At 46.5% G+C, this 25,474-nt stretch overlaps 1 protein-coding gene across 1 annotated transcript in view; it reads left to right on the top strand.

The window, feature by feature from the left end:
* Positions 1-2,748: 2,748 nt before the first annotated feature.
* Positions 2,749-25,474, top strand: part of SIM1 (SIM bHLH transcription factor 1) — a 65,323-nt gene continuing 42,597 nt past the window's right edge. The window contains exons 1-9 of the mRNA XM_028511072.2: positions 2,749-3,058; positions 3,751-4,362; positions 13,673-13,755; positions 16,850-16,939; positions 17,433-17,541; positions 17,681-17,766; positions 18,471-18,670; positions 18,905-19,011; positions 19,713-19,860. Of these exons, the coding sequence (XP_028366873.1) occupies positions 4,188-4,362; positions 13,673-13,755; positions 16,850-16,939; positions 17,433-17,541; positions 17,681-17,766; positions 18,471-18,670; positions 18,905-19,011; positions 19,713-19,860 (998 nt within the window). The 5' untranslated portion in view covers positions 2,749-3,058; positions 3,751-4,187. The remainder of the gene's footprint in view (positions 3,059-3,750; positions 4,363-13,672; positions 13,756-16,849; positions 16,940-17,432; positions 17,542-17,680; positions 17,767-18,470; positions 18,671-18,904; positions 19,012-19,712; positions 19,861-25,474) is intronic.

Genomic DNA, 25,474 nt, shown 5'->3' with positions numbered 1-25,474 from the left:
TGGGGGCGGGGCGGAGGAGGGTTTAAGAGTGGAGGAGCAAGATGTGTGTTTACAGATCGGTTCCGGTTTCTTCCCGCGTTAGGATGGCGTTCTGGGGCTGCGTAGACACGTCTGAGGGACAGAAGGCTGCAGGCAGAGGCACCCTCGCAAGAAAGGAGCGGCCTGCTCCGTTCTTGGTGGGTTGCCTGTGCCCATTTCTTTCTTTTCTGGAGCTCTCCCCCTTATATTGACAAAGAGGTGGGTATGATTCTCCAAGAAATTTAGCACCAAGATTTTTATTTAAAATTTCTCACGCTAGAGTCCAACACAAATTGTCAGAACACTTGGGAGGCACCCTGGGTTTCGGTTCACGCCCCTGACTGGCAAGGAGCGTGTGCGGGGCTCGAGGGCGGGGCCGCCTGGAGGGCACGAGGCCGGTCTGGGCGACCGGGCGGGGGCAGTGAAGGAGCCTCGTTCCGGCTACAGACTAAGTTCAAAGATTAGAAAAACAGGTGTTACGTCGCTATGCTAATTCACTCTCTGGGTAAACTCAGCTCAGACAGTTGTGTGCGGAGGACTTAGCGAGAGGGCCATGGCTGTGCATTCACTTTGTTTATTAAGCGACATCTACTCGGTTCATCAACAACTGAGCATCACTGGGACGATGGAGCAGACCGCCTGGGCTCCCAGGACACCGCCTTCGCTGTGAGGACTTCCATGCTCGCTTTGCTCGTCTTGCTTCTCAGGGCAAAATACTGCATTTCTTCTAGGTGAAACGCACCCTGTACGCAGATCCCGGCATCGCCTAATCCCCCAGAGAGTTCCTGCCGTGGGCAAGGGTTTCAGACTCCTGAAAAGGCACGAACACACCTGCACGTTGTTTGAAGTAGAGATTGGGTTCAAAGCAACTGCAGACTTAACTGAAATCCTTTCTAGAACACAGTTGGACTGGAAAGCCACTTCTTACCTCTAAAGTGTCATTGCATTGCCTGGCAGCTCCAATTTGCCACTAAAATCTGTCCGGGCTGGAGATGGAGGAAACAAGGGTCATAGAAGGTCCTCTCACCTCTACAAACACACATCCCTCCTCTTTACATGCGGTAGTTACTTAATCTTACCCAGTTTTTCTGGAATCTTGTCTGAGAGGGACCCACAGAACTTCTGTGTATTCCTACCCAGCTCTCTTAACAGCGCGTGGCTTGGTCAAACCGCCCAGAACCAGGTCTCTAATTGGCTACAGCCTCTGCTCTAGAGTATAGCCCATTATTAGCTGAATTCAAGTTTTGAAACACCTACAAATCTCCATGTTTAGGGTTTTTTTCTTATCCTTTCTTTCTATATTGAGCATTCACCTCCTCTTGCCAGGTGTTTCCCAGATGTGTAAATGCCCCCAGAAACCTCCGGTTGTCGTTCTGAAAGCTTACTGCCATCGGGCGGCAAGGATGAGGCAGATGTGTGGAATTTTTAATAAACACTCTTAAAGTTGTTCCGAAGCACAGCAGAATGGCACACAGACCTCTTCAGAGTATGTGTACGTTTTCTCAGCGGCAATTAGAGCCGTCGCGGAGAGGAGGAGTACATTCCTGGCGCTCTGGCTCTTTCGTGGCTGTTGAAACCACTGCCGGCGGCGCACCTCCGGGAGCTGAGTCTGGCGACCGCAGCGCCGAAAACAAGCGGGGAGTCGCGTCTTGAGGGAGTGATTCGTAAGCAGCAAAAATTGTCCTCGGGGACAAGTCGACTTTTTCCCGTTGCTCTCTCTGTTTTTCCTCACGACAGAGGGGAGGCAATCAAATTCTGTCTCTAAGATAACATTTGTCAGCAATAATACTTACAAGCGCTTGTTTAAAGGGCTCCTGTTGGGGAATCGTGAATGCTTTAAATTCATTCACGTCACCCATTCCTCCTGTAAGGCACAATGTTGTTAGACTTTTATGAAACAAAGCCCAACAAAAAGTCTTCGTTCACATTTGAAACAAGGGAATATGTGAGATCTCTAACTCGATTTTGGCCTGAAATGTAACCTCTTTTCCTCTGTTGTCCCCTATCTGCTCCTCAGAGGAAAACTCCACCGGTGAGCCTTCCACGGTGAACGGATCAGCCCCCAAACTCCAACCATTTCGGCAAAAAAGGGCTCCTCTTTGGGATTCATTGAAAGACGGGTATATTTATCTCCTCTGGCGAAGAATTCGATGTTGCCTTAGATTCAGACAAATGTGAAAGATAAAATAAAACCCATCACCGGCCCGAAGCACGACTTGGGCCCTGCGACGCGCCAGCGCGAAGGGCGCGGCCGCCGGGTCCGCTCCTGGGGGAACCCCTCCCGCAGTCTAAGCGGCCCCCTACCTCGCTGCCGGGAGCCCCGGGCCCCCGCCCCCCATCGCCTGACCTCCGCGGCCTCCGGCGGCGGCCCGCGCGTCCAGCGGTTGCCCCGGCCACTGCGGTGCCGGCTCTCCGGGCTGAGTGCTTAGCCACTCGACCCCGGGGAGCGCGGGTCCTGCACACCGCCTGCAAGGCCTGGAGGCCTGGGGCACCCGCGGTTGCAGGACAGCGCGGACTGCGGGGCCCCGGGTTTGCTAGGAGCACCGCGGCCACGCGGGCAGCCCGGCTGGGAGCCGCGAGCGGGGACGCGCGGGGAGCCGCGCGAAGCGTGCTCGCGTCGTTCAGCCCGGTTGGCCAGCGAGAGGCGCACCGGACCAATCGGAAGCGAGGAGGTTCGTGAGTGGCACTCAGGGAGGGCGGGAGACAGCCAGCCCGGGAGTGAAGTTGAAGCTAAACCCTGTACAGTATAAAGAAGTTACAGGGGGGCGTTTTCGGCTTCCAATTAGGAATTACACTAGCAACTACCCAGGAGGAGGATTCTAAAACTACCTCACCCGTCCCAAGCCTGCACCCCCCTTCTTCTCCCACGCACCCCTCCCCCAATTCATGACCGAGAGAGAAAAGGGAGCCAGGGCGCTCTCTGCTCCTCTCTGCCGGTGGGAAGCGGAGAGGCCCGCGGAGTTGCTTAGTCGGACCTTAGACATGAGTCCAATTACGAGGCGGGCGCCTCCGCACCCGTTGCCGCCAGCGGGGACTGAAGGTAGGTGAAGCGGAAGACGCCCTGCGCCCGCCCAGTGGCACCCGAAACTCTACGGCTGAGGGAGAGAGGCCGGACCGCCTCCCACCGCCACCCCCACCCCAGCCCCGGGTGCCTGCGAGGGGCCGTTGTGAATGTGCCACCTGTTAACCTAGCGCTGCCTTGCCCGGCGTGTTGCCGCCCCTGCTGGGCAAGGAGAACGCTGGGTCGCCTCGGGAGACCCGAGGGACTTGATGTGTAAGTGCCACTTTCAGAGGAGTCCCTGAGACTTAAGATCCAAGTTGGAAAGGTAGCCAAGTTCCAGATCTGCCAAAGCAGGGTTACTGAAAGGCCGCCCCAGAGCTGTAGAGGTTCGGATTTGCGGAAACCTGCTTCCCCAGGACGTGCGCCTGGACCTGGCTCCGGCGCGGGCGCCGGCGGCCGAGGGTCTCCCAAGGCTCTTCAAAATTGTCGTTGTGCTGTTTAGGCAACTTCCCAGGGGGCTGGAATATGTGGCTGACCTGGGCGAGGGAATGCGAACAAGCATTGTGTGCAAGGGGCTCAGTGCCTCTGCTGATTTCTCCATATTTTAAAAAAACAAACAAAAACACCGAGGAAAGCTGAGGCGCGCCGAGGCCCTTTCCGGAATTCGGGCGAGGGCAGGAGTGATTGCGGAGCCGCAGATCTCTTACGCTCTCATGCTGTTGTCTTCACAGTGGCCTGAGAGAGTGGTCCGGCTTTCCAGTTCTCTGCACAGGGACCTGGGGCCGTCTCAAATGCCGCGGAAGTGAAGAGCGAACGTCGGGGATTATGTCGATTTTCCGAGGACCGGGGTTCGCAGCGCGGAACAGAAGAAAAGGCTGGCTCCTCGGGGGTCCCGCCGGCATTTGATATCTAGAGACTGCCAGGATTGCCCAGATTGCCCTGGATTAGCAACTTTCCTATATATGCACCCGTATTTTTAAAGAAAATAGTTTCTGTTCGCCTCGTGGGTCTTTTACCACCACTAATACACCGAAGCAAAGACTTTAGTCTTTTCATGGAAAGTATGCTTTATATTTTTGCGAAATATGATCTGTAAGTGAAAGTTTATTTTGGTTTTGAATGAATCTGTGGAGTTTGTGTTGTAAGAAGAAAGGGGGAACGAGACACAATGAAAGAGAAGTCCAAAAATGCTGCCCGGACTAGGAGGGAGAAGGAAAACAGTGAATTTTATGAACTGGCTAAATTACTGCCTTTGCCCTCGGCTATCACTTCGCAGCTGGACAAAGCATCCATAATCAGACTCACGACCAGCTATCTCAAAATGAGAGTAGTGTTCCCAGAAGGTAAGTGACTTTGCCCAGATGGAATTTCAAAGACAGAAGGGGTAGAGGACGTGCCAGCCAGTGTGTGAACCTATACCGCTGGGAGGAGAAGTACATTCATACTTTCACACACTCTCTGCAAAGGGAAGTTTGGCGTGGCTGCTTGACTGAGGACCTCTCTGAACTTAGAAATCCCGTTGCCTTTTCTTGGCTCCTTCTACATCCCCATTAATACTTTCTCCTCAGTCCATCAGATATGTTTGGTTGGGAAGCAGCCCAACACTGCTTTTGTCAACACTTCAGATACTGGGCTCAATCGAAAGTACTACTAATCCAAACATGACTCTTTTTTTTATTCCTCTCGTTAGAATTGTATCTGGTGGAAAGCAGGAACACTGCCAAATTCTTATATTTCTGCTACGTATAGATAGACCAGTGCACATGAAGCTAGAGAAACGGGATAATAATTTCTCTGTATGTTTATAATTCTGTAAATGAGGAGAAAGCATATTCATAGACAAATATGTCCTGAATTTACCCAGTCTCTTGACTGCTGATAGCAGCTTTATTCTGACTCTTTGAGATATTCACAGATTCTGAAACTAACTCTGGGGTATGTGATTTGCAGCTCTGGGTTTGATAGTATCTCTGAGATAATAGGCTAGCTAGTCCCTTAAAACATAAGATTGAATTTATTTGGCTAGCCCACTTAGAAAATATCCTCTAGGTGGTAGGTTGGCAAATGAGTCCTGGGAAAATTGTCTTAGAAAGACTAAAAGTTAGAATATCTGAGCTGTTGACACAATTTTAAGTGTGTATTTATATTATGAAGATTCTCTGTGTGAGAACAGCATAGCCTTCACAAAACACTCTCCTGTATTAAAAGAAAAACATTTTTACTCACTGTGAAAAAGACACTTCTGCCTTCTCCATTCTTTCCTTTACTGACATTCAAATAGCATGAACAGATCTAAAATATACATTTTAGATATGTTGTTTTTGAGGCAAGGCTTTTGAAAATGCAAAGGGGAGGATACCAAATAAACAAAAATCTAAGAGAAAGAACCCAGTTTGTTTACAAACTAGAACTTCTTATTTGACCCAGAGAGGTTTATATTATTGTTACTTTTGGATGTTTGGGGTTTGTTTTCTTCTAAGGAAATAGGGGGAAGGAAATAGTCATTATTTGGCTTGGAGTTTCACTTTGCTTGATCTTGACTAAAAGTTACTATCTGAATCATAATCTTGCAAAACATGCCCCCAAATTAGTCAGGGGCACTAAAGGAAAACTTTCAAATTATAGTTCAGTTTTACCTTCAAACTGTCAGTAGTGTTACAGTCATTTTGTCTTAAAGCAGTTCTTTGTACAGTCTCATCTGACCCTGGAAACTACAGAGGGAAAGGAGTCAAAACCTAAAGTGCCTGAAAAGTTAGAGAGAGAGGGGTGGAGAGAAGGAGGAGGACTTCTGTATTAAAAATCGTATTTCCTATTCAAACTCTGCTGAGAATTGTTGGTGGGAAAATTACTGTGATGCTGCACTGCCTTATGTTTAAAAAGGAGATCTCGTTGTCTTTTACACTGTCAGCGCCTACTTTATAAAAATAAAGCTATTGCGAACTCCGCTGGTCGCGCTGTTCCTAACAGGATTATTAGCAGTGATTTGTCAGCCCTTGCGGTCTCAGTGGGCTCCCTTTCTGCGTGATTTCTAGCGGGTCTCGTCAATTATCAGTGCCAATGTCGCTCTCTGTTTGATCAGAAGAAGCATATGGTGCTGCTTGTGGGGCTGCAAGTAATCGCGGGAGGAAGAGGATAGCAGGTCTGCACTCCTGGGTGGGCACAGAGAGGGACCTGGGCTCCGGGGGAGTCGCTGGGCCAGGGCGCTCATCTGTGTAGTGCAGACCCTGGACAGGAGGGATGCAGGGAGAGGATCAGGGCTGTGTTTTGTCGTTTTGTTTTTGATTTTAAGAGAGCAAGCTTTCTTATTTAAATGTTAACTCTACAGATTATAAATCGCATGATAAATAAATAGTTTTAGCCAACTTCTTGGTATTTTAAAGAGAGCGCTGATGAAGGCTCCCGCTGGAGTCCGGTTGGTGGCCAGCACGGTCCCCTGTGGCTACCTTAACTGATGACTGTGCTTTCTGCAGCGCCCCTCACCTTCCTCCGGAGCCCTGGGCCCTGGGCTCCTCCTCCCCCCTCTCCCTTCAGCGGGTGAGTGTGAGTTTATGGGGAGGAGGGGATGGACGATGTGTGAACTCTGGGCACATCATTTATTTCTCAGGCTACTGTTGAGCTCATAACTCACCCCGCAGCCTGCACACGGTGAGTTAGACAGGGTCATCCGAACAGCTGGCTGCTCGGGATGAGGTTTTAATTTTGAGGAGAACTTCAAAAATTCAAAACTCAAACACATGCCTTAAAAACATTAAACAACAGCAACAAACAGACACCCCAACAGTTTTTAAGGAGTGAAATAATCACAAGGGAAGAACCACACATAACCTGCAGAGGGTGCCAAATTTGGGTTCAGCCAGGGACTGAAGGCAGGGGTGGATAAGACTGGGTCCATGGCAATGGGAGAAACTGGGCACTTTACATGGAGATACTCTTTTTTGTGTGATAAAAATGAAAATAATTTGCTTGAAAATGAAGTTCGTTTTTACATACCTTAACACCATCCTAGCACGTAGTAGGTCTTCAATAAGATTTTATTTTAAGGATAGGATATAGTTGTTTCATAATGGTAAGCCTTCTTTCACATGTAACATGGATTTTGCAAGGTATACAGTCTAAAATAATTATAATTCTGTTGACATAGGCATAACAATGACTGTATGACTCTATTGTTTTTGTGCACATATATTTAGCCTATCATACCCTTAATGCCAAAAGGCTTAAATCAACAGAAATCCTTCCATATTTGTATTTGGAAAATGGTTTAAATCCTAAAATATTGTTAACCCCTTTCCAATTGCTGAATACGTCCTTCCCACCAGGGTCCAGTAAATTCCTTGTCTGGGGGAAAACTTCAGCTCTTACTTATCTGAATAGATAAAATTGAGCTGTTGAGGGAAAAATTAAAGAGAGAAAGAGAGAGAGGAAGAATGGGATATGGATGCCTGGAATTGTTAAGAATAAAACATTAGATTGGAGATTTTACAGTAAAAAAAAAAACCCTCAGGGAATATTACTGCAAAATCATTAAAACTACATATCTCCCAAATGGCAATGTATCCTATTCTAAAATGGTCTTGCAAAGAGAAAAAAATTGAGGCATCTAGAAAAGTATCTCTGGTATTATCAAAGACAGAAAGACAGAATAATAAAAGGATGATGTGACCTTATTTGTGTGCAAAATAAGACTAACTCAACTAAACTATATATTTGTAGTCCAGAGATGATACAGTTTTGGCTGGGGGTGTAGTGGCTTAGAGAATAACCACTGAAATGTGTCTGAAAGGAGCAGACACATTTACAAACCTATAGCCTTTCAGAATCCTGGTAACATCACACTACCATTTCATCCTCAAGATGTCTTGGGAAAATAAAAATAATTACAGAATTGGAATTAGTAACTGTGCAAGATAGTCTGGAAAGACAAGGACAATTAAACACACCTCCACAGACTCTTTCCATAATATTCACCTCAAGATTGAACTCAAGATTGAAATCCTTAATCACCTTTTCTTTTCTTTCTTTCTTTTTTTTTTTGAGTCAGAGAACTGAAAGAGAAAAAGAGGCCCCATTTCCCACGTGGATGGGTGATTTAAGGCTGTTTTTCTTACTGCTTGGGGAAATGATTGAGCATTAGGTTTCCATGTTTATTTTCTTACATAAGTTTTTCTCATTTAAAAGCCTTTAAGCACAGTTTATGCTCCACGCTGGTTTTCTCTGTTTAATTCCAGTTTTGATGTTGACTTAAAATGTAGAGTGCAGAACTAAACTCCATGCAGAGCATTTGTAAGGCAGATTTATGTGCTAGAAATTGTAGATCAGCTCAATGAAAAAAATACTTTTTTTTCTTTAAATGGAAGATCACTAATAAAAACAATAACAAAAAAACACACAACATAAACAGGGTATCATAAGCTATGGCGGGTGCTTTTAAATAGGATGCAATCAGGGTATCTGAAGCTAAAATCAGGACAACTTTCCAGAGAGCAAGTGTGATTTCTATGGAGTTGCTTTTCAGTTCTGGGTAATCGTGGCAGCTTCGAGCTTCCACACACACAAATGTAGATATAGTCAAGCCTACCGAGTCTTGCCGCATGTCACTCTCTGTCCACCCAGGTATTGCTCAAGAGAACGTTTAGACCCAGCTACTATGTTAGGGTTTTTGCTGTCCACTCATTGTCAGTCTCTGTTCTACAGAACTTAAATTTTTGTGGAGGTGAGAAGTACCTTCAATTATTTAGCAATGGGCCTGCTAATCAGAAAGGACTAAAAGGGTGCCTGAGAACTGCGGGGCAAACCTGCAGGGAGTCGCTGGACTTCGGTGGCTCGGACAAAACCAGGGACAGCGACCTTGTCTAAGCCTCTACCTCGCCTCCCGCACAGCAGAAGCAACGAGGAGAAACACGTGTAGCGGCAGGCCGGCTGTGGGCTCTAGAGGTGACCCCATATCTCCCCATGATGGGGCCCGCCTTCGCTCCAGTGGCTGCAACCGAGTTTGCTCTGGCTCGAGGCCTCGGTAAGGGACCTTAATCTCTGCTTTTCCAGGGTTCGAGGTCGCCTCCGAGCGCCTGCAGCATGCATCCACTGTCCTCATGCTGTCCGGTCTACTGCCCCAAGGACCCGCCGTCGTCTAAACTTTAAGCCGAGATCGCTCCCAAAAGGGCCCTTGCACAGCCGTCAGAGCTCCCTGTGGCTAACCAGAACCTATGGGAGACGCCAGGCCCGCGGGGCAACCCTGTCGGCCTCACCAGAGGCTGTTGTAAGACCGTGCCCTCGCCCCGCCCGGCCACATTAGGAGGCCCAGAGTCCTGGTGACACCATTTGACCCTTTTTAGTCGCCACACAGGGCACCGGTGTTACTCTACGTGCATTTCTGTCCCACGGTTTAGTTAGGACCTGGCTGAACCGCTCCCCTGTCCTTCGTCCCTGCAGTTCGAACTCTTCAGCGGCGGGCTCGGGGCTCAGACAGCCAGCTTGTCCCGCAGGCTGGATCCAGACCGGGAAGCCGGGCCAGAGCGCAGAGAGTCTCCACCTCGGGTTTACACTAGCTTTAGTGGACTCCCCAGGCGTGGGTGTGGATGCCTGAGGCAGACTGGGGGAAGGCAGAGCACACACTGCCGCTGCCCAGTGCAGGCAAACCCAGTGGGGGCCCAGGCTGCTGAGCAGGACGGAGCGTGGCCGGGCGCAAGCCACTGACGCCTTCGGAAAGTCAGCCATACCCTCCAGGTGGCCCTCCAGGGCCACGAGTGGGGCAGGCCCCCGCGCCAGAGGTAGGGGTGGATGTGCCTAGGTGCGTGAAGCAGCCTCCTTACGCAAAGACGACTCCTGGATTTGAGTCTTGGCTAAAGGCGCCCGCCCAATCTCCCTCCCTCTCTTCCAGAGAATCCAGCCACTGAGGCTCCCGGAGCCCTAAGTTTGCTTGGTTGCTGGGCCCAGGGAAATGCTTGAACAGTGAGCACTCTGAACACTCGGCGAGGACCCGTAGGCCATGGCGAAACCCCAGGTGGCTGAGACAAATCCCTCCGGAACCCAAAGTTAGGAGCGCGGTCTCGGAGGGGCTTTTCCTGCCTCAGTTACCAAGCGGCAATCAGATCCGGACAACTCCTCCAGCCTCCGACATGTTGCCTAACAGGCATATAACGATTATTGTAGAGATGGAGGTTTTTCGGGAACGACTTAAAGCAGGACACAGTTCTAGTGGGATATCATGTTTGTTTATCAAAAGGGGGAAAAAAGGTAGAAGAAACTCTTCTCTTCCCCCTCTTCCTGTCTAGGCGAAGGAGGTGATGATGCCGGGCTTGTTATCTTTATTTTGTCAAGGGTATGAAATTCATTCCGAAGGAAAAGCTCGATCAATTTATTTTTGCTACTTGCAATAACACAGCTGGATGGTGCTTTGAGCTCACACTAGACCGGGGCTCATCATTCATTCGCCAAGAACGGGCCTAAATTGTGCCTGTGGGATTAGGTCAATTTTAGTGGATCTACTTCGCCTCATTTGGTTACTAATTGGTTTCTTGTTTTATAAATCGAAATCTCATTTTCAGGAAATTACAAAACCCGTGCAGTCAGTCCATTGAGGTAATCCTTGGGTCAGGGGGTATTTAAATGGAAATGTCTCCACTGCGCACTGAGGGTAAAGCAACAGTGAAACTTCGCGGGGTTTTCACATGAAATGTGAGCTAGCCCTTTAGATCCATAATAGATACATTCCTTGTAATACTACATATGTAAATATGATAAACCAGACTTTAAGGGGAGGGGGCGGGGAGAAGCAAAATTTATCTACTAAGGTTAATGTAGCATATCTTGGAAATCTTCCAAAATAGATTATGTTTTCCTTTGTCTTCGGCCACTTTAGCTGGGGAAAATCCTTTTGTCTAAAACCCGATTTAGCCATCGCCTCCCTGAGAGAGCTCCTTTTTTTTCCTTTGCAAAACCCCGTTCCCTCGGCCTCACCGAATTACAAGAAAATCTTCAGATCTTGTTCCCACTGTAATCCTGCCGCAAAGGGAGCTGGTTTCCTCCTCATTTTAAACAGACAATCAAAGGATTTGCGAATTTTCTGCGGTAGGTCAAGTGCAGAAACGAAATCTCAGCTTTACCCTCCCTTGCCAACTGAAATTGGGTGCAGGAGCGCGTCACCGCAGGCAGGAAGAGAGGGGGTCCGGGGAGAGGGGTCTCTGGGTCCACTCCCCGGTTTTCGAAGGCGGAACCCGTGACCTGGTTTCAGAAGGTGTCCTGGGCAGGCTGAAGGGCGAGCTCAGGCCTAGCATTAGATCAGGGAAGCCCGGCAGGTAGACGAGAGCAGCCGGTCCCTTATAAAACATTAACCCGGATTTAACCGAGTGACGGAAGTTTCGACGGACCGGGAACGTAAAGAGAAGGCAACGCTCCGTGAAAGCGAAAGGTTCCTTAAAAGGTGGGGGGTGGGGCACGAGAGGGCGAGGGAGGCCCCTGTTAACCTGCCCGGGCCGGCTGTTTATTAACCTGCGGAGTGGTCTTATTTTCCCCGGTAGGCTCATACTAATGAGGCCGCAACCTGAGACCACAAAACAGTCGGGGCGGGCGCCGGGAGTTCGGAACCAGTACTTAACCCCAGCCCATCTTGCGGGATTTTGAGATGATTCGGGTCAGGAGGCTGATCCCGGGCATGTTCCAGACGCTTTAGGGGACCCTCATAATTTTAGAATAAATGCATCTGTTGGTCTCAAGTGCACGCTTTGTGCCGTTTGGGGAGCAGCGGAAGACCTGATTCCAGAAGCGGCACGACCTCGGTCAGCTCTTTGCGGCAGAGTGCTCCAGACCCAGGGGGCCCGGCCACCAGGCCCCCGGGTCCCCGTGACGCTTTGGGCTTTCAAGCCTCCACTGGGCCCAGGGCGTCCCAGGCTCTCCCAGCAGGATCCTTTCCCCTTTCCACATTTCAATCTCCCTAGCCAACCCTACCCGCTACTTCTGGGGCGGGGCAGGGTGGGGGGCGGTATCTGAGAGCGGGAATGAGGAAATGAAGACGTTGTGCCAGAAACCAAGGGGGATAGTTAGGCCGAGATGGGAGGAGCGACGAGAAGGTGACAATGCTAGGAACGTGTACAGGCTGTTGTGGAGGTGGCCCTCCGATTTGGTCCAGTAGGGCCATAGGGATTAGGGTAGTGGAGTCACTCTGGGAGGGGAAACGGGGCGGACTAAACAGGCAGGAGGGGTTGAAGAAAGGGGCAGAGGAGTCCCAGCGCGGGTGGGGAGCATCAGTGTTTGCAGAGCAGTGGGGAAATCGTTAGATTTATTTAGATGTGCAAACATCCAGAAAGACCCGATTTGAGCTTAAGGGGTGCTCATGGTTGCTTGTTACCAGGGTTTGGATGGTTTGTTCAGGAAGCAGATCCTGGTCAACACATTTAGGAGTCTAACTCCATGTTTTATTCTGAAAGATGTACCCACAACCCCATATTACAGTGAGAGTGTATTTGTCATAATGTACTTCATAGTGATTCGCCATGTACCCCACTAAATCAGTAAATCGTCCCCTCTTTTTTGGTCATGTTAAATCTTGTTTAATAGTGTAAACATAAAAAGAGTTTCCCTAGTTAAATTCATTTCAGCAGCAACACTGTTAAAAGATGTTACCCATAAAACGTTTAATCTTGGTCTGGGCAAATTTCTTCTATCTTGTTTTTCATTTTCTTTCTGCAAATAGATCTATAGTGTCTCCATGTTAATTTTTAAAAATTCAGCCACAGGCATCCTGAGAATTTTACTTTTTAAGCATCACTGGAAAAATGGTTTGTGGCAAAGTTTGGAGAGAGCTTAACGTAAAAGCATGAAGGAAAGGAAGGTTGCCTTTGTTAACGTGATACCTGGAAAGTGGAGAAAGTGAATAATTCTCTGTATCCAGAAGGTCATGAAAATATTGCTCAAACGGTGTTAGAACCTTCAAATAGCTGACTTCAAAGAAAACCTGTGCTGTTTTTTGGGAAGTGACATGAGAGTTGAGATTAGGATGTGTAAGGGTGGGGGCTAGGAGGGAAAAGGCAGGGGAAGAAGAATTGTCAGGGTATGTTGATGCTGGAAGTCATCTGCAAGCAAATGGATTTTTCTGAAGGGGATTACAGGCAGAGGCCTAGGGAAGGAAAATGGCTGGAGAGCCCTGCAGCCAATCAGAGAGCCCACCAAGGACAAGCTGGACTTGGCCTACTGCCTCAGGCTACTCTGGGCCTGCAGTGACATTGGCTAGTTGTGTGGACACCCTCGGCCTTGTGATAAGAACGATGATGCAACTTGGGTGAGAAATAGTGTCCCTCACCTCTTTAAGGACACTAGTGAACCTGTGCAATAGTCTTTTGCTGGGGTGCAGTGTAGTGGGCTTCCTCCGGGCAAGGCTGTCCCCAAACTTGGCCACTTGAAGTCCTGCCAGGGGGATACTCATCCAGGCCCTGCTCTCCCTAAAGAAGCCTAAGCCATTCTGGGAGAGGGAGTCTGACTTCTGTCCAATCTTTTAGAAGTTGAGAGGGCAGGGCTGAAATTTACCTTCCCCTCTTCCTCCTTGTCTGGGTCAGGGATTTGGGGGAGCCCTGAAGATATCCATCATGTGTGCGAAACTAGTCTCAAACTGCCAGTGGAGTCGAAGTCCCATTGCTAAAGCGTGTCTGTGTGTTTCCACAGGGCTCGGAGAGGCGTGGGGCCACTCGAGTCGGACCAGCCCCCTGGACAATGTAGGCCGAGAGCTGGGCTCACATCTGCTTCAGGTACTGGTGCGGGCCTCCCCGGCGGTACATAGGCTTTGAAGGTCCCAGTGACTGGCCCCCTGCGCTTGGCTTCTTGTTTCCCAGAAAAATGGGATTCCACCCAGAAGTGGCCCTTCTGCAGCCTCTACAATTTTTCCAGAGTTAAAAGGTTTAGCTGTTAACCTCGCTGGGGCAGGTGGTGCCCCTAGAGACGAGAGGGAAGCAAGGCGACAATCAGCAGGTTGGGTTTGAAAGGGAGCCCTGCAAGGTCCCAGTCTGGACTGCTGAACCCAGGGAGGGGGTGCCATTTGACACCATTGGGCTCAGGGAGCCTCAGCGCCCCCAGGCCAAGCTGCCGTGTCCTGGCTGCAAAACCGTCCGAAATGAAGGATTTACACAGGAAATAAGGAGAATCTGGTAGAAATGCCAGTCAATGCTTTAAGCCCACACATTCCGGATCCAGCTGCGCCTGCAACTTGTTTCATCCCCTCCCTGTAGTTCCTAGGCTCTCTCCTCCCTTTCCGTGGCCCCTCAGACCCTCACCATAGGCCGCCAGTACAGGCCTTGCACAGATAGACCCTCCAGCCTTCCTATACCTCCCGAGGCAATGAGTTTAGCCAATGTTTGCAGTGTGCACCACTTTATATTGCCTAGCTTTAAATTGACCACTTTAGTCTTCTAGCAAATATTTAAAATAGTAAAACTCCATGTGCCATTTTTAGGTGAGCTTCTGGTATAGGTGCCTCAAACCTAAGCAGGCATCATGGGGAAGGCCTGAACAGTTGTCTCACAACAACTGACCCCTTACCCAATCTTCTGACCCCTTACCCAATCTTGCCATATTACCAGTTAATTTCTCTCATCAATACAAATAAGAGAAGAAACTCCAAACAGTCTATCACCCCTTTTGGCTCTTGCCCTAGCTTCATCTCCTCATCCCAAACTTCTCCAGGACTTAATTACACTCTCAATTTCAATCACTCACCCTGGCCCACTCCTATACCCCTACTTTCCAGGCACCTCTGCATAGGATCTGCATGAGCTCCACCACTTTTTGATATGCAGCATAATACGTTCATCTCTTATCCCACTTGACCTCATTAATTCCACAAATATAGGAGGGCCAACTATGTGTCAGACAGAAAGCCCTGCCTTCATGGAGTTTACATTCTCAGGAGAGCAGCCTTGCAAGCCCAGGTAGGTACACTGTGTAGTGTAACAGGTGGTGTAGGCGCTGTGGAAAAAAATAAGAAGTAGGGCTGTGTTTGCATGTCAGGGGACCTCACTGACAAGGTGACATCTGGGCTTGATGGAGGCAACATTTCTTACTTGACATTCTTCCTCCGCTTCATTTTCAAAAGTAGCATGCTTGCCTGGGTTCTTTTCTCCCCCTTTTCTTACTCTTCTGGTTTTCCCATCACTGTCTGGTTGTAAATGCTGGCTGGCATTTTTCCCAAGGTTCCAGCTCTGTTTCTCATCTCACAGGCTTCAAGACCTCCTGAGTGATCTCAGCCAACATTATCACCTCAATTCCTTCCCCATATTTGCATGCCTCTAGCTCATTCCTTCAGTCTAAACACCCCTCCTAAGCTCCAGATCTTTATTTCCTACTGCCAACTGGACATATCCAAATGGAAATCTGTACACACCTGAAGTTTAGCATTCCCAGGTCAAGAATCCATTATTGTCCTCTTCCAGACTTCCAGTTACAAAAACTCAACATGCTTCTCTAAATTTCCAGTCTTGGTTAATGGTGTTACCCTCTATTCAGTAATACTGAAGTCAGTCTCAGCTTTTCTTTCTGCCACTATAAATTCTGTAGCCTTAGAGCCACTTGGACTCTGCTTCTGATCTCCTCATCGCTACTCTTTCCTCCTACAGGTTACAGTCCGAATTCTGCCAGAAACAAAACAAAACAAAACATATCTAAGTATTCTATTTCCTTGATTAGAAACCTCCTTTGGAACCCTGATGCATACAGGGGCATCTCTAAATTATCAGATTGACATCTCGAACTCCCCAAAAATTCAGCACTGGCTACTCCCTCGGCCCTATCTCTGGTTCACCCAAATCATCACCCAGATTCACCCTCCTCTCCCTATCCCATCCCCAATTCCTGCCTTTGTCACATCAATCCTTCTGCCTAGGATGCCCTTCCTCCCTACTCCAGTTCAAGCTTCCTCTTCAAGGCTCTGCTCAAACAGCATCTCTAAGGCCTCTGATTCTTCTCCAGGCCTCTGGCTACTCAGTCTCTGGGCCCCCAACACCACAGCACTATCTATTCATCTGTGTGATCATTATATTTCTCTTTAGGCCTCTGCTGAAGTTCCAGCTCCACAAGAGTAGGATCTGACTCATCCTAATATCTCCACTACTTGGATCGAAGCCTCATTCACAGAAATAAGGAGACAGTGAAAGTCTAGGCTTTGCCTTTCTGGAGAGTCTGTCAGTTTGATGCATCAATGTAAACACACAAATGTCACACTATAACACTACTTTATGGACTTGCTGCCTGGAAAGCCTCTCATCTCCTAAATCCCCCTCTCCCAGACTCTTTTCAGAGCCACTGGCCAGCTGCCTTCTGTCTACAGCTTTTCAGACTGCCAGCCCTTCCACATCACCCAATGCCTGCTATTTCCCAAACCCTGCTAGTACTCTTTTCATTAAAAGATGCCATCACTGTGGAGTCCTCCAAGACTGACAGAGGAAATTTCTGGTTCTTTCGGTGATCATCACCCCAAGAACTTAACTCCTCTCTTATAGCAGGCTGTGTACCCCCACCACCTGAACAATATCTGAGTGTATATGTTCATGATATGGCTGTTTTGTCTATTTTGGTAAATCCTGAATCTTGGAGGGCAGTAATCTTGTCCATCACTTCCTCTGGGTCTCTTCCAGTATGCTGCATTTCCCAGATCTTACAAATTTGGAAAAAGCGAAAAACAAAAGAGAGACTCTTGTGGCTGATTTTTTTAATGCCCTATTTCCCACCTGGTCCTCTCTACTCCATCTCTCTGTACTTCCTCCTGGGCATCTCTAACTTCTGTGCCCTATAGTCCTATTTGTCCCGATGTCCCAGAGGCCTCTCCATTCAACTCTGTTTCTATCTCCCCAGACCCTGGATGGTTTCATCTTTGTGGTAGCCCCAGATGGGAAGATCATGTACATCTCGGAGACAGCCTCAGTCCATCTGGGTCTTTCTCAGGTAGGTGAGTGGTCCACACCTCTGGCCTTCAATGTTTACAACCAGAGCTGGAGGCAGGAGGTGAAGGGAGAAGGCTTTCCCAAAGGTTTTATATGTGCATTCCTGGCACTGGAAACATCACAGCTGGCAGGAGGGCTAGATCTCTCTCTTTCTCCACTTCCCTTGACCTTTAGCTTCCACCTCAAGCCTAAACAATGACTACCTTTTTGAGTACCTACCAGAGGCCAAACAACATGGGAGATGGGTTACATAGATATGTTGTGATATCCTTACCAGTATATTGACAGGGAGCTACTACTATTATTATTTCCTTTCGTATATAAGGAAACTGAGGCTTGGATAGGCTGCAACAGCAAAACTGGAATTAGAACTCGGAGCTGACTCTAGTGTTTTGGCTCCTGTCCTCACAAGCCTGTGGATTCCCTGCCCCAGCCTTCTTGTCCCTCCATGTGGCATCCACCACTCGGAGACAGTGATACCTTCCTCTTTACAGGTAGAACTGACCGGGAATAGCATTTACGAATACATCCACCCGGCCGACCACGACGAGATGACAGCGGTGCTCACGGCTCATCAGCCCTACCACTCTCACTTTGTCCAGGGTAAGGCAGAGGTGTGCCTGTGACACAGTCGGGCCCATTACAGTCCGCTTTTGACTTTTCCCCAGTTAGCCAAGGCAGGGACCCTGGCGCTACGCCACCTGTCTTACATCCTGCGCCTCCTTCCGCTCCTTTCTCCCAGAGTACGAGATCGAGCGCTCCTTCTTCCTGAGGATGAAGTGCGTCTTGGCCAAGAGGAACGCGGGCCTCACCTGCGGCGGCTACAAGGTGCGTGGCTGAGGGGGAAGATGCATGCCCCCTGGCGGTGAGGCCTCTTGGCCAGGTGTGGGAGTAGGGGACAGGACAAGAGGCACTTGATACATGGAAGGGACTTTCTTGTGGCCGGGACAGCGTTTCCCCTCACGCTTGAACTAGCTGCCGGAGGAGGGTGCGTCACGAGGGCCACTGAACTTTGTAAACACCTAGAACTACGTTTTTAAGACAGTCTTACTGGGCCCGGATACTGACGGGCCGCTGGGGCTCTTAAATCTAGGGCCCATAATAGGCTTTAGGGATGTATCAAACGTCTGAAATGGTTGGTCGCTCCGGTGGATTCAGATTTTACTCGTGGTGGCAGATTCTGACCTCCCAGAGAAGTTAAGAACCGGGGCTTTAGTCAAATCCATGGTTTTCCTGTTTAATGAGATTCAACATGGGGGTTCCAGGGCGCTGCTTCGAGATTCTGGTGCCTTAGGGTCGCAGGGCCAAGGCCTCTGCATTTTTGCAAGTCCCCAGGTAAGTTCAATGAGGCAGCACAGTCATTTCCTTGAGACACCTTAGAGCGTCGGTAACGTTGGACACTTGAGAGTGGGGGCGTGGCCTACATGGCATTTATGGCCTAGTTGAATCTCAAGGTTTTAATCAGTTTCCTACCTTTTGGGGTAGTTTCCTGACTGAGTGGCTGAGTCTGGCCCTGTCACTCTCCGCTGCAGGTCATTCATTGCAGCGGCTACCTGAAGATCCGCCAGTACAGCCTGGACATGTCCCCCTTCGACGGCTGCTACCAAAACGTGGGCCTGGTGGCCGTGGGCCACTCGCTGCCGCCCAGCGCCGTCACGGAGATCAAGCTTCACAGCAACATGTTCATGTTCCGTGCCAGCCTGGATATGAAGCTCATCTTCCTGGACTCCAGGTGGGTGGCGGGGCGGGGGCAGGGGGAAAGGGAGGAGGGGAAGAATCATTCCTAGCGAGAGGGCGGCCCTGCTCGGTGGCTGAGAGCTCCTCCTCGACCTTAGGAGCCCATTTTTGCACGTGAGGGACTGATCGGGCCCTGCGAAGTGAGGAGGCACCCAGATCCCTGGTGACTGTGTGGGGTGGGGCACGCCCCCACACCCCACGCTCATCCCGCGGGGATTGCTCTCTGCAGAGTGGCGGAGCTGACGGGCTATGAACCTCAGGACTTGATAGAGAAGACCCTGTACCACCACGTGCACGGTTGCGACACCTTCCACCTGCGCTGCGCCCACCACCTGCGTAAGGCGCTACCCTGTGGCACCCGCACAGCCCCTTCCAGTCCCCGGAGTAGGGGTGGGGGAGGGGAAAGGTCGTGATTTAAGCCCCTAGCCAAAAAACAGTTGGGAGCCCGTATTGGTGGTTGGTGAGGTCCTTTGAGCGGCTGTTCGAACACGGACATCCGTAGTCTCACATGGTGGAGGGGGAATTTCTGAGTTTCTGAGCGAAATTCTCCAGGGAGGGGTTTTATTCTCCTATTGATATGCTGCCCTCCTCTGCCCCCTGCTCCACAAACTTTACTAAAGATGAGTAGAAAAACCGAGGCTAGCCCACTAGGCTCACGCTCATTGATCTGTATCACTGGCTTGGCTTTTGATATTGCTCTGCTTTGAGCTTAATCTACCGGGATAGGGAAGGTGAGCCAGGGAGTGAGCTGCCCAGATCTACCTCACCTAGTTAGAAAATCGAATGGGGGAGGGGGTGGAATCCCCCAACTCTAAGTGTTCCCCTCTGCCAATCGTGAGGGACCGGGGACACCGAGGACTCCAAGCAAATTAAGAGGATAATCCGTGCGTTTGGGAAGGTGCGTGTTGTCGCTGCCTCCTGCTTGCTGCACTTTAATTAGGACCCACAGGGGACCCATACTCACTGCCCGGGGTAGCATTTGGGGTCGATCAGAAACGGGCTCTTGCGCCACCAGCTGCCTTTTGTTTCTCCATCAGTGCTGGTGAAGGGACAGGTGACCACCAAGTACTACAGGTTCCTGGCGAAACACGGCGGCTGGGTATGGGTGCAGAGCTATGCGACCATCGTGCACAACAGCCGCTCGTCCAGGCCCCACTGTATCGTCAGCGTCAACTATGTTCTTACGTGAGTGCAAATCTGGGGCCCCTTCTCTTACTTCTAGCGAGCCTAGTCTCCACGAGTGTGCACGCGGTGGGCACCCACCGCTGGGTTCTGCAAGACTAGGGTGCCCTGGGGACGCCTGTTTCCACACTAGTGATGCCTGCGTTGGGAGGCGGAAGCTTGAGCACTTTCATCTTTATGAAGAAGCTTCCTTCGTTATATTCTAGAGAAAGATTTAGGAGTTTTTCCATCCACAGTCCATATTTGCTTTCTACTCCCTCTCTTTTAACCTTTTGAGCGAACTCTGCATTAAATAAAACTTAATGCGGCAGAAAGAAAAAAAGAGAGAGAGAGGAAAGGGTCCGCCGTACGGAGCCGTTTATGGATAACAAACAGGACATCTGTTTCACTTTTTGAAATCTGGGTTTGAAGTTCTTAATTTTAACCAGAGTCTCCAATCAAAGTTAAGAGTTCTGAGAGAGTGATTTTCCCCCTGAACCACAAAGGGGATTTAGGTGACCAAGAGGATCTGACTTGAACCTCCATAAAGCAAGGGAACCTGAGCTAATGCTGCAAGTCTTGGCCTGCGCCCAGGCTCCGCGCGCGGTTGTATGACAGCATCCCCCGGTGAGGAGCTCGCCTTGCGGTGCGGCCGCGGGCCCGGCTGGCTAGGCGGCCTCGGCAGGCGCGTTTGAGCTTTATTCTTTCTAGAAACAATAATCGTGTGGCTCTGCAGGCTGATCACGTGGCCTGGTGTACGGCTGGAGAAGAAAGCACGTTCTGTATAATGTTTGTGAAAGTCGAAAGGTTGAAACCTTCCTTTATGAAGAACTCTTTTGTGTGCGCAGTTGTCATTGGTTTTTTCCCTTCTTCTTTTTGTGGTTGAAATTCTTGTGATTTTAGGGGTTCTCAGGAGTTATTTACTTTGGAAGAGCTGACACACCACGCACTCAGTAGAAATGCTAGTTTGACGTTAGAAACTTGGTTAAATGGTGCTTTTTGGAACCAGACGATACTGTAGGTGATGAGGACTGGATTAATTCCACGTTCTTTTAAATTCACAAATCAAAAATGTAGTAATTGAAAGTACTTTGCTTGGCAATAACACTATTTACTTTTTGCCCTCCTTAATAAGCAAATTTAATTCCATAGACTTGGAAAATGAATTTAGTTTAGATGAGAGTTCAGTACTCAAGAAAATGGCTGGTTGTTAAGAAGAATCATTTTTTTTTCATTTCAGTAAAGTGCTAAAATAAATACTATTAGGCTTTTGTAATAGCATGAAGGCTGTGTATTTTAATACAGAGCAGAAAACATAGCAATATTTTGGGTGTCATGAAACAAAATCATCTATTTTGTGAATGAAGTTTTTCATATTATAAAAATAAACATAAGAGAAAATGGCAAATCATAATTCATAAAATAAGCCACTCTGTGAAGCATAAGTATTAAAGAGTGAAAAATTATGTCTGCTTACCATGGCAAGGAAATTGACATTTTTTAAGAAGGTGCTTTGTGTGTCTGAGACATCACAAGCATTACACATACAGCCTGTTCTCTGGTGGGTGCCTGTGGTTAGTAATCATTTTTTAGCAAACAGCAGGGTATATAGTCACACAGACCCATATAAATGATCAGAATGCAAGTTAGACCTCCCAATGGGTAAACTTAATTTATGTTTGGAGTCATTTTTGAAATATTCTGTTTTGTTTTCCAGTGTGTAAGTGTATTTTCTTTCTTCTGTTGACTCTGTCATTCTTCACTTTACACACTTCTTCAGAGCTGCAGGATTAGGCTACCAACTTCACATCAGATTTAACAGATGTAATGGGGATAGATGATTTGCAGAAGAAAAAAAATAGCATGGCACATGTTTTTCTGAATGTTTTATGCCTCCAAATGAAAATAGAAATAAACACAAGCACACAAAATGGAAAGCTGAAATTGATTACCCCTTTATGTGTCTCAGCTAAAAATCTTTGTATAAAAATTCTTAGGACAATTTTTATGGCTGTAAATGTGGAAACTGCCTTAGATAAAATGTCATCAAGTGGCTCTGTGTGTGTTGACAGGATTTTCATAATGAACAGGTTGCAGTGTGTTTGATGTGTATATCACACATCTGGCCGGAAGTTACTAATTTACATTGTCTTAGCAAATTAAATAGATGACTATTGATTCTCTATGGTAGCAGTGAACTACAACATACATTTGTTTTCAGGGCTAGTTCTCTATGAAGCCTGAGAATGATAAGTGAATTCTTTCCAAATACACTACCTCAAGCAATGTACTTAAAGAACCACAAGTCCCCCAAATAATTTGACAGGCCAGATGTTTTCCAAATTCAGACACTTTAATAGCATACATTTTGAAGGGATTTTCATGTCACGAAAGTGGAGAGAACTTTAAATAAGCATTCATCAAATGAAGGTGTCCTTTTGGTGGAAGCTACATCTTAAGACGCTCATTTATTAAATACCCAATGGCAAATTTATTATTGAAGTTAAAATGTGCCCAGAAAAAATTAGTCATCATTATCTAACAAAAGGAATAACAACTAGAAATCCATATCTACAACAGCACTTACAGGAATTTTAGAGGTTGCTGGTGTATGCCCTGATGCTTTACTGACTTTTGTATGACCACCAGACAGAAGTTTGGTGTTCTGAAATTCTGGAGAAGAGAGCGATTGGACACTATGATTAAATTTTAAAAATTCTTAGTTTTTCTCTGGCTCCTTGACATTCCCTGAGGCTTCTATAGCTCTTCGTTAAAACTTAGCCCACTTCCCCCAAATCACCTATCCCCAATACCCAGTAAAAACCACACACACACACATACACACACACATACACACACTGGCCAGTTCATGATCTTCTATAAGATAAACATGCTGTGTCTTTATGTGCCACATTACAAAAAAAACTCTCTTAAAAATTTTGGTGCTCACAGACTTTGAAATAAGTGTTAAGTATGAGGGCCCTGCTCCCTAATTATTCTCAAGAAGGATAGGTTAATGGAACTCGTGTCTAGTAACAGTGGATGTTGGGGAAAGTCCAGAAAAAAATATGGAGAGGATAGCATACTGTGTAAAACCTAAGTAGTTTTCTTGAATTCCTTTTTTTTTAGTTTGTTTAATTAGTAGTATTAATTATCAATTGTCCAGATAAAAATCATTATTTAGTGTGAAGAACACAAAAAATGTAGAACATACAATAAACTATGAAAAGGAATTTCTAGGAAAATGAAATGTCTTGACTTTCTTTGTGTTTTTAAACCTTATATGCTTTAAAAATAAAACATCGAAAAATCTACTTTTAAGGATGAACTGATAATGTGTAAAAACTCCATTTTAAAATATTAAAAAAAATTTTTGAAGCATACAAAAAGTTAAAAGAGTGTATAGTTATTATTATTATTTAATTTTTTTAGTCTTTTAAACCTATTGATTGATCGATTGATTGATTGATTGATTTTCAGAGAGGGGCAAGGGAGGGAGAAAGAGAGGGAGAGAAATATCAATGTGAGAGAGAAACACAGATTGGTTGCCTCTTGCACAGGGCAATGCCCAACCAACTGAGCCACACCAGTCAGGGCTAATGATTATTATTTTTAAGGATCAAAAAATTAAATCTATATTGCTGTAGTTTGGTAAGTTAAAAGGTTATTATCTACAGGTCATATTATCTATAATATAAGACACATTTGCTTTATGTATCAAAATTTTTTCTATTTATATGCTTCTATTTGTATGTGTATTTTTGTCTCCATAGGGCACATTTAAAATGTTCAAAATTACTGCATGTAGAAATTTAAAAAATGTACATGAAAACTAGTTTATTGGTGCCATTAAAAATAGTCTGCCCCTGAAATTCTTTAGGTACCCACTGTTGTATAACCTTACTTAGACTGATTAATAGACACTATTTTATGAGGGGTCCTCTGTAGTGGTAGAGTGTGGTAAATGTTAGTGTATTTAAACTAGACTTCTGATGAGAATTATAAGCTAATACAATTCTGATATTTTACCTGAAAAGTAAAAGAGAGAGAGAGAATGTATGTTTTGGTAATTTTGGAATCAGACATATTTAAAATCTTCCATCATTTTTTTTTGTTGCTAAAGAAGACTACTCTGCTTATTTATTTCCTCAGTTTAGGATGGAACACAATTATAGTAAAAAATCTCACATACTATTTTATTTTATTTTATTTTATTTTATTTTATTTTTTATTTATTTTTAGAGGGGGAAAGGAGGGAGATAGAGAGAGAGAGAGAGAGAGAGAGGGAGAGAAACATCAATGTGCGGTTGCTTGGGGTCATGGCCTGCAACCCAGGCATGTACCCTGACTGGGAATCGAACCTGCGACACTTTGGTTCACAGCCCGTGCTCAATCCACTGAGCTACGCCAGCCAGGCTAACATACTATTTTAGAGTGACTCACTGATCACAGAGAAGGAGGCAATTTTCTTTATTAAAATTTCTATTTTTGTGTTGCAAAGAGCAGAATAAAGACAGTTTACATCAGTGGTCTATATTATATTTGCTATCAATAAGTAACCCCTTTGAATTGGTAAAATGAAGGCAAATTCCAAAGGAGACATACTTCCTTCATGTAAAAGAAAAAACAAAGGTGTCTACATTGTAGCTATTTCAAGTCCCATAATTTTTGTTCTTCTTTGCACAAAACCACTATAGTTTTCATAATTAAATGGTTTTTTAAGTATTAATATATTCTGTGAAAATGAAACTTTATGTATCCTTATGGTAAAGCAGCAAACATTAAAATACGCTCATTAGTTTTCTCTTTCAAGTATAATAATGGTGACTTAATTTGGACTTTTAAAAATTTTTAAATTAATCTAAAGATCCAGGGATATTATTGTTATTACCACTAGGATGTTTAGAAAATCATTTTTAAAAACTTGACTAATAAAATGTATAGTTACAGAAATAAACTTTATTTTCCTGGTTCACAAAACTAATCTTTTATATTATAAAAATTTCAAATGAAGCACTTTTTGACTTAGCAACCTACAGGAAAATATAAAATAATTTACTGTCATGCATGTTGCATAGATTTAATTTTTGATAATTAAAAGTAATAATCATACACTAATGTATACCCATAAATTAGATTTGATTCTTAGTTGTGTTTGATCTTTATTATGATAATATTGAACATCAAAGCTACAGCTGTCCCTTCCAAATGATCTTTAAAAAACAAAAATTTTTGTTATCCTCACCTGAGGACATGCTTATTGATTTTAGAGAAGGGGAGAGAAACATTAATATGAGAGAGAAACATTAGTTGGTTGCTTTTCATAGGCTCCCTGACTGGGCATTGAACCTGCAACCCAGGTGTGTGCCCTGACCAGGAATGGAACCTGTGACCTTTTGGTCAATGGGATGACACTCCAACCAAGCGAGCCACGCCGCCAGCTAGGGATCAAATGATCTTTTATGTAACTGAACCTTTATGCAAATAGTTAAAGACACATTTGTATTAATAGTGACTTATGACATGTAACAACTAAAAGTGCCAATAGTAATTAATAGTAATTTCACAACTACCAAACACTTTATTAAAAGAAAGAGCTGGGAGATTTCATCTATTTTACAGTACATAATGCCTAGTA

The sequence above is a fragment of the Phyllostomus discolor genome, chromosome 4 (genome assembly GCF_004126475.2).
Source record: "Phyllostomus discolor isolate MPI-MPIP mPhyDis1 chromosome 4, mPhyDis1.pri.v3, whole genome shotgun sequence".
NCBI lineage: Eukaryota > Metazoa > Chordata > Mammalia > Chiroptera > Phyllostomidae > Phyllostomus > Phyllostomus discolor.
This window is presented reverse-complemented; position numbering and strand designations above follow the sequence as displayed.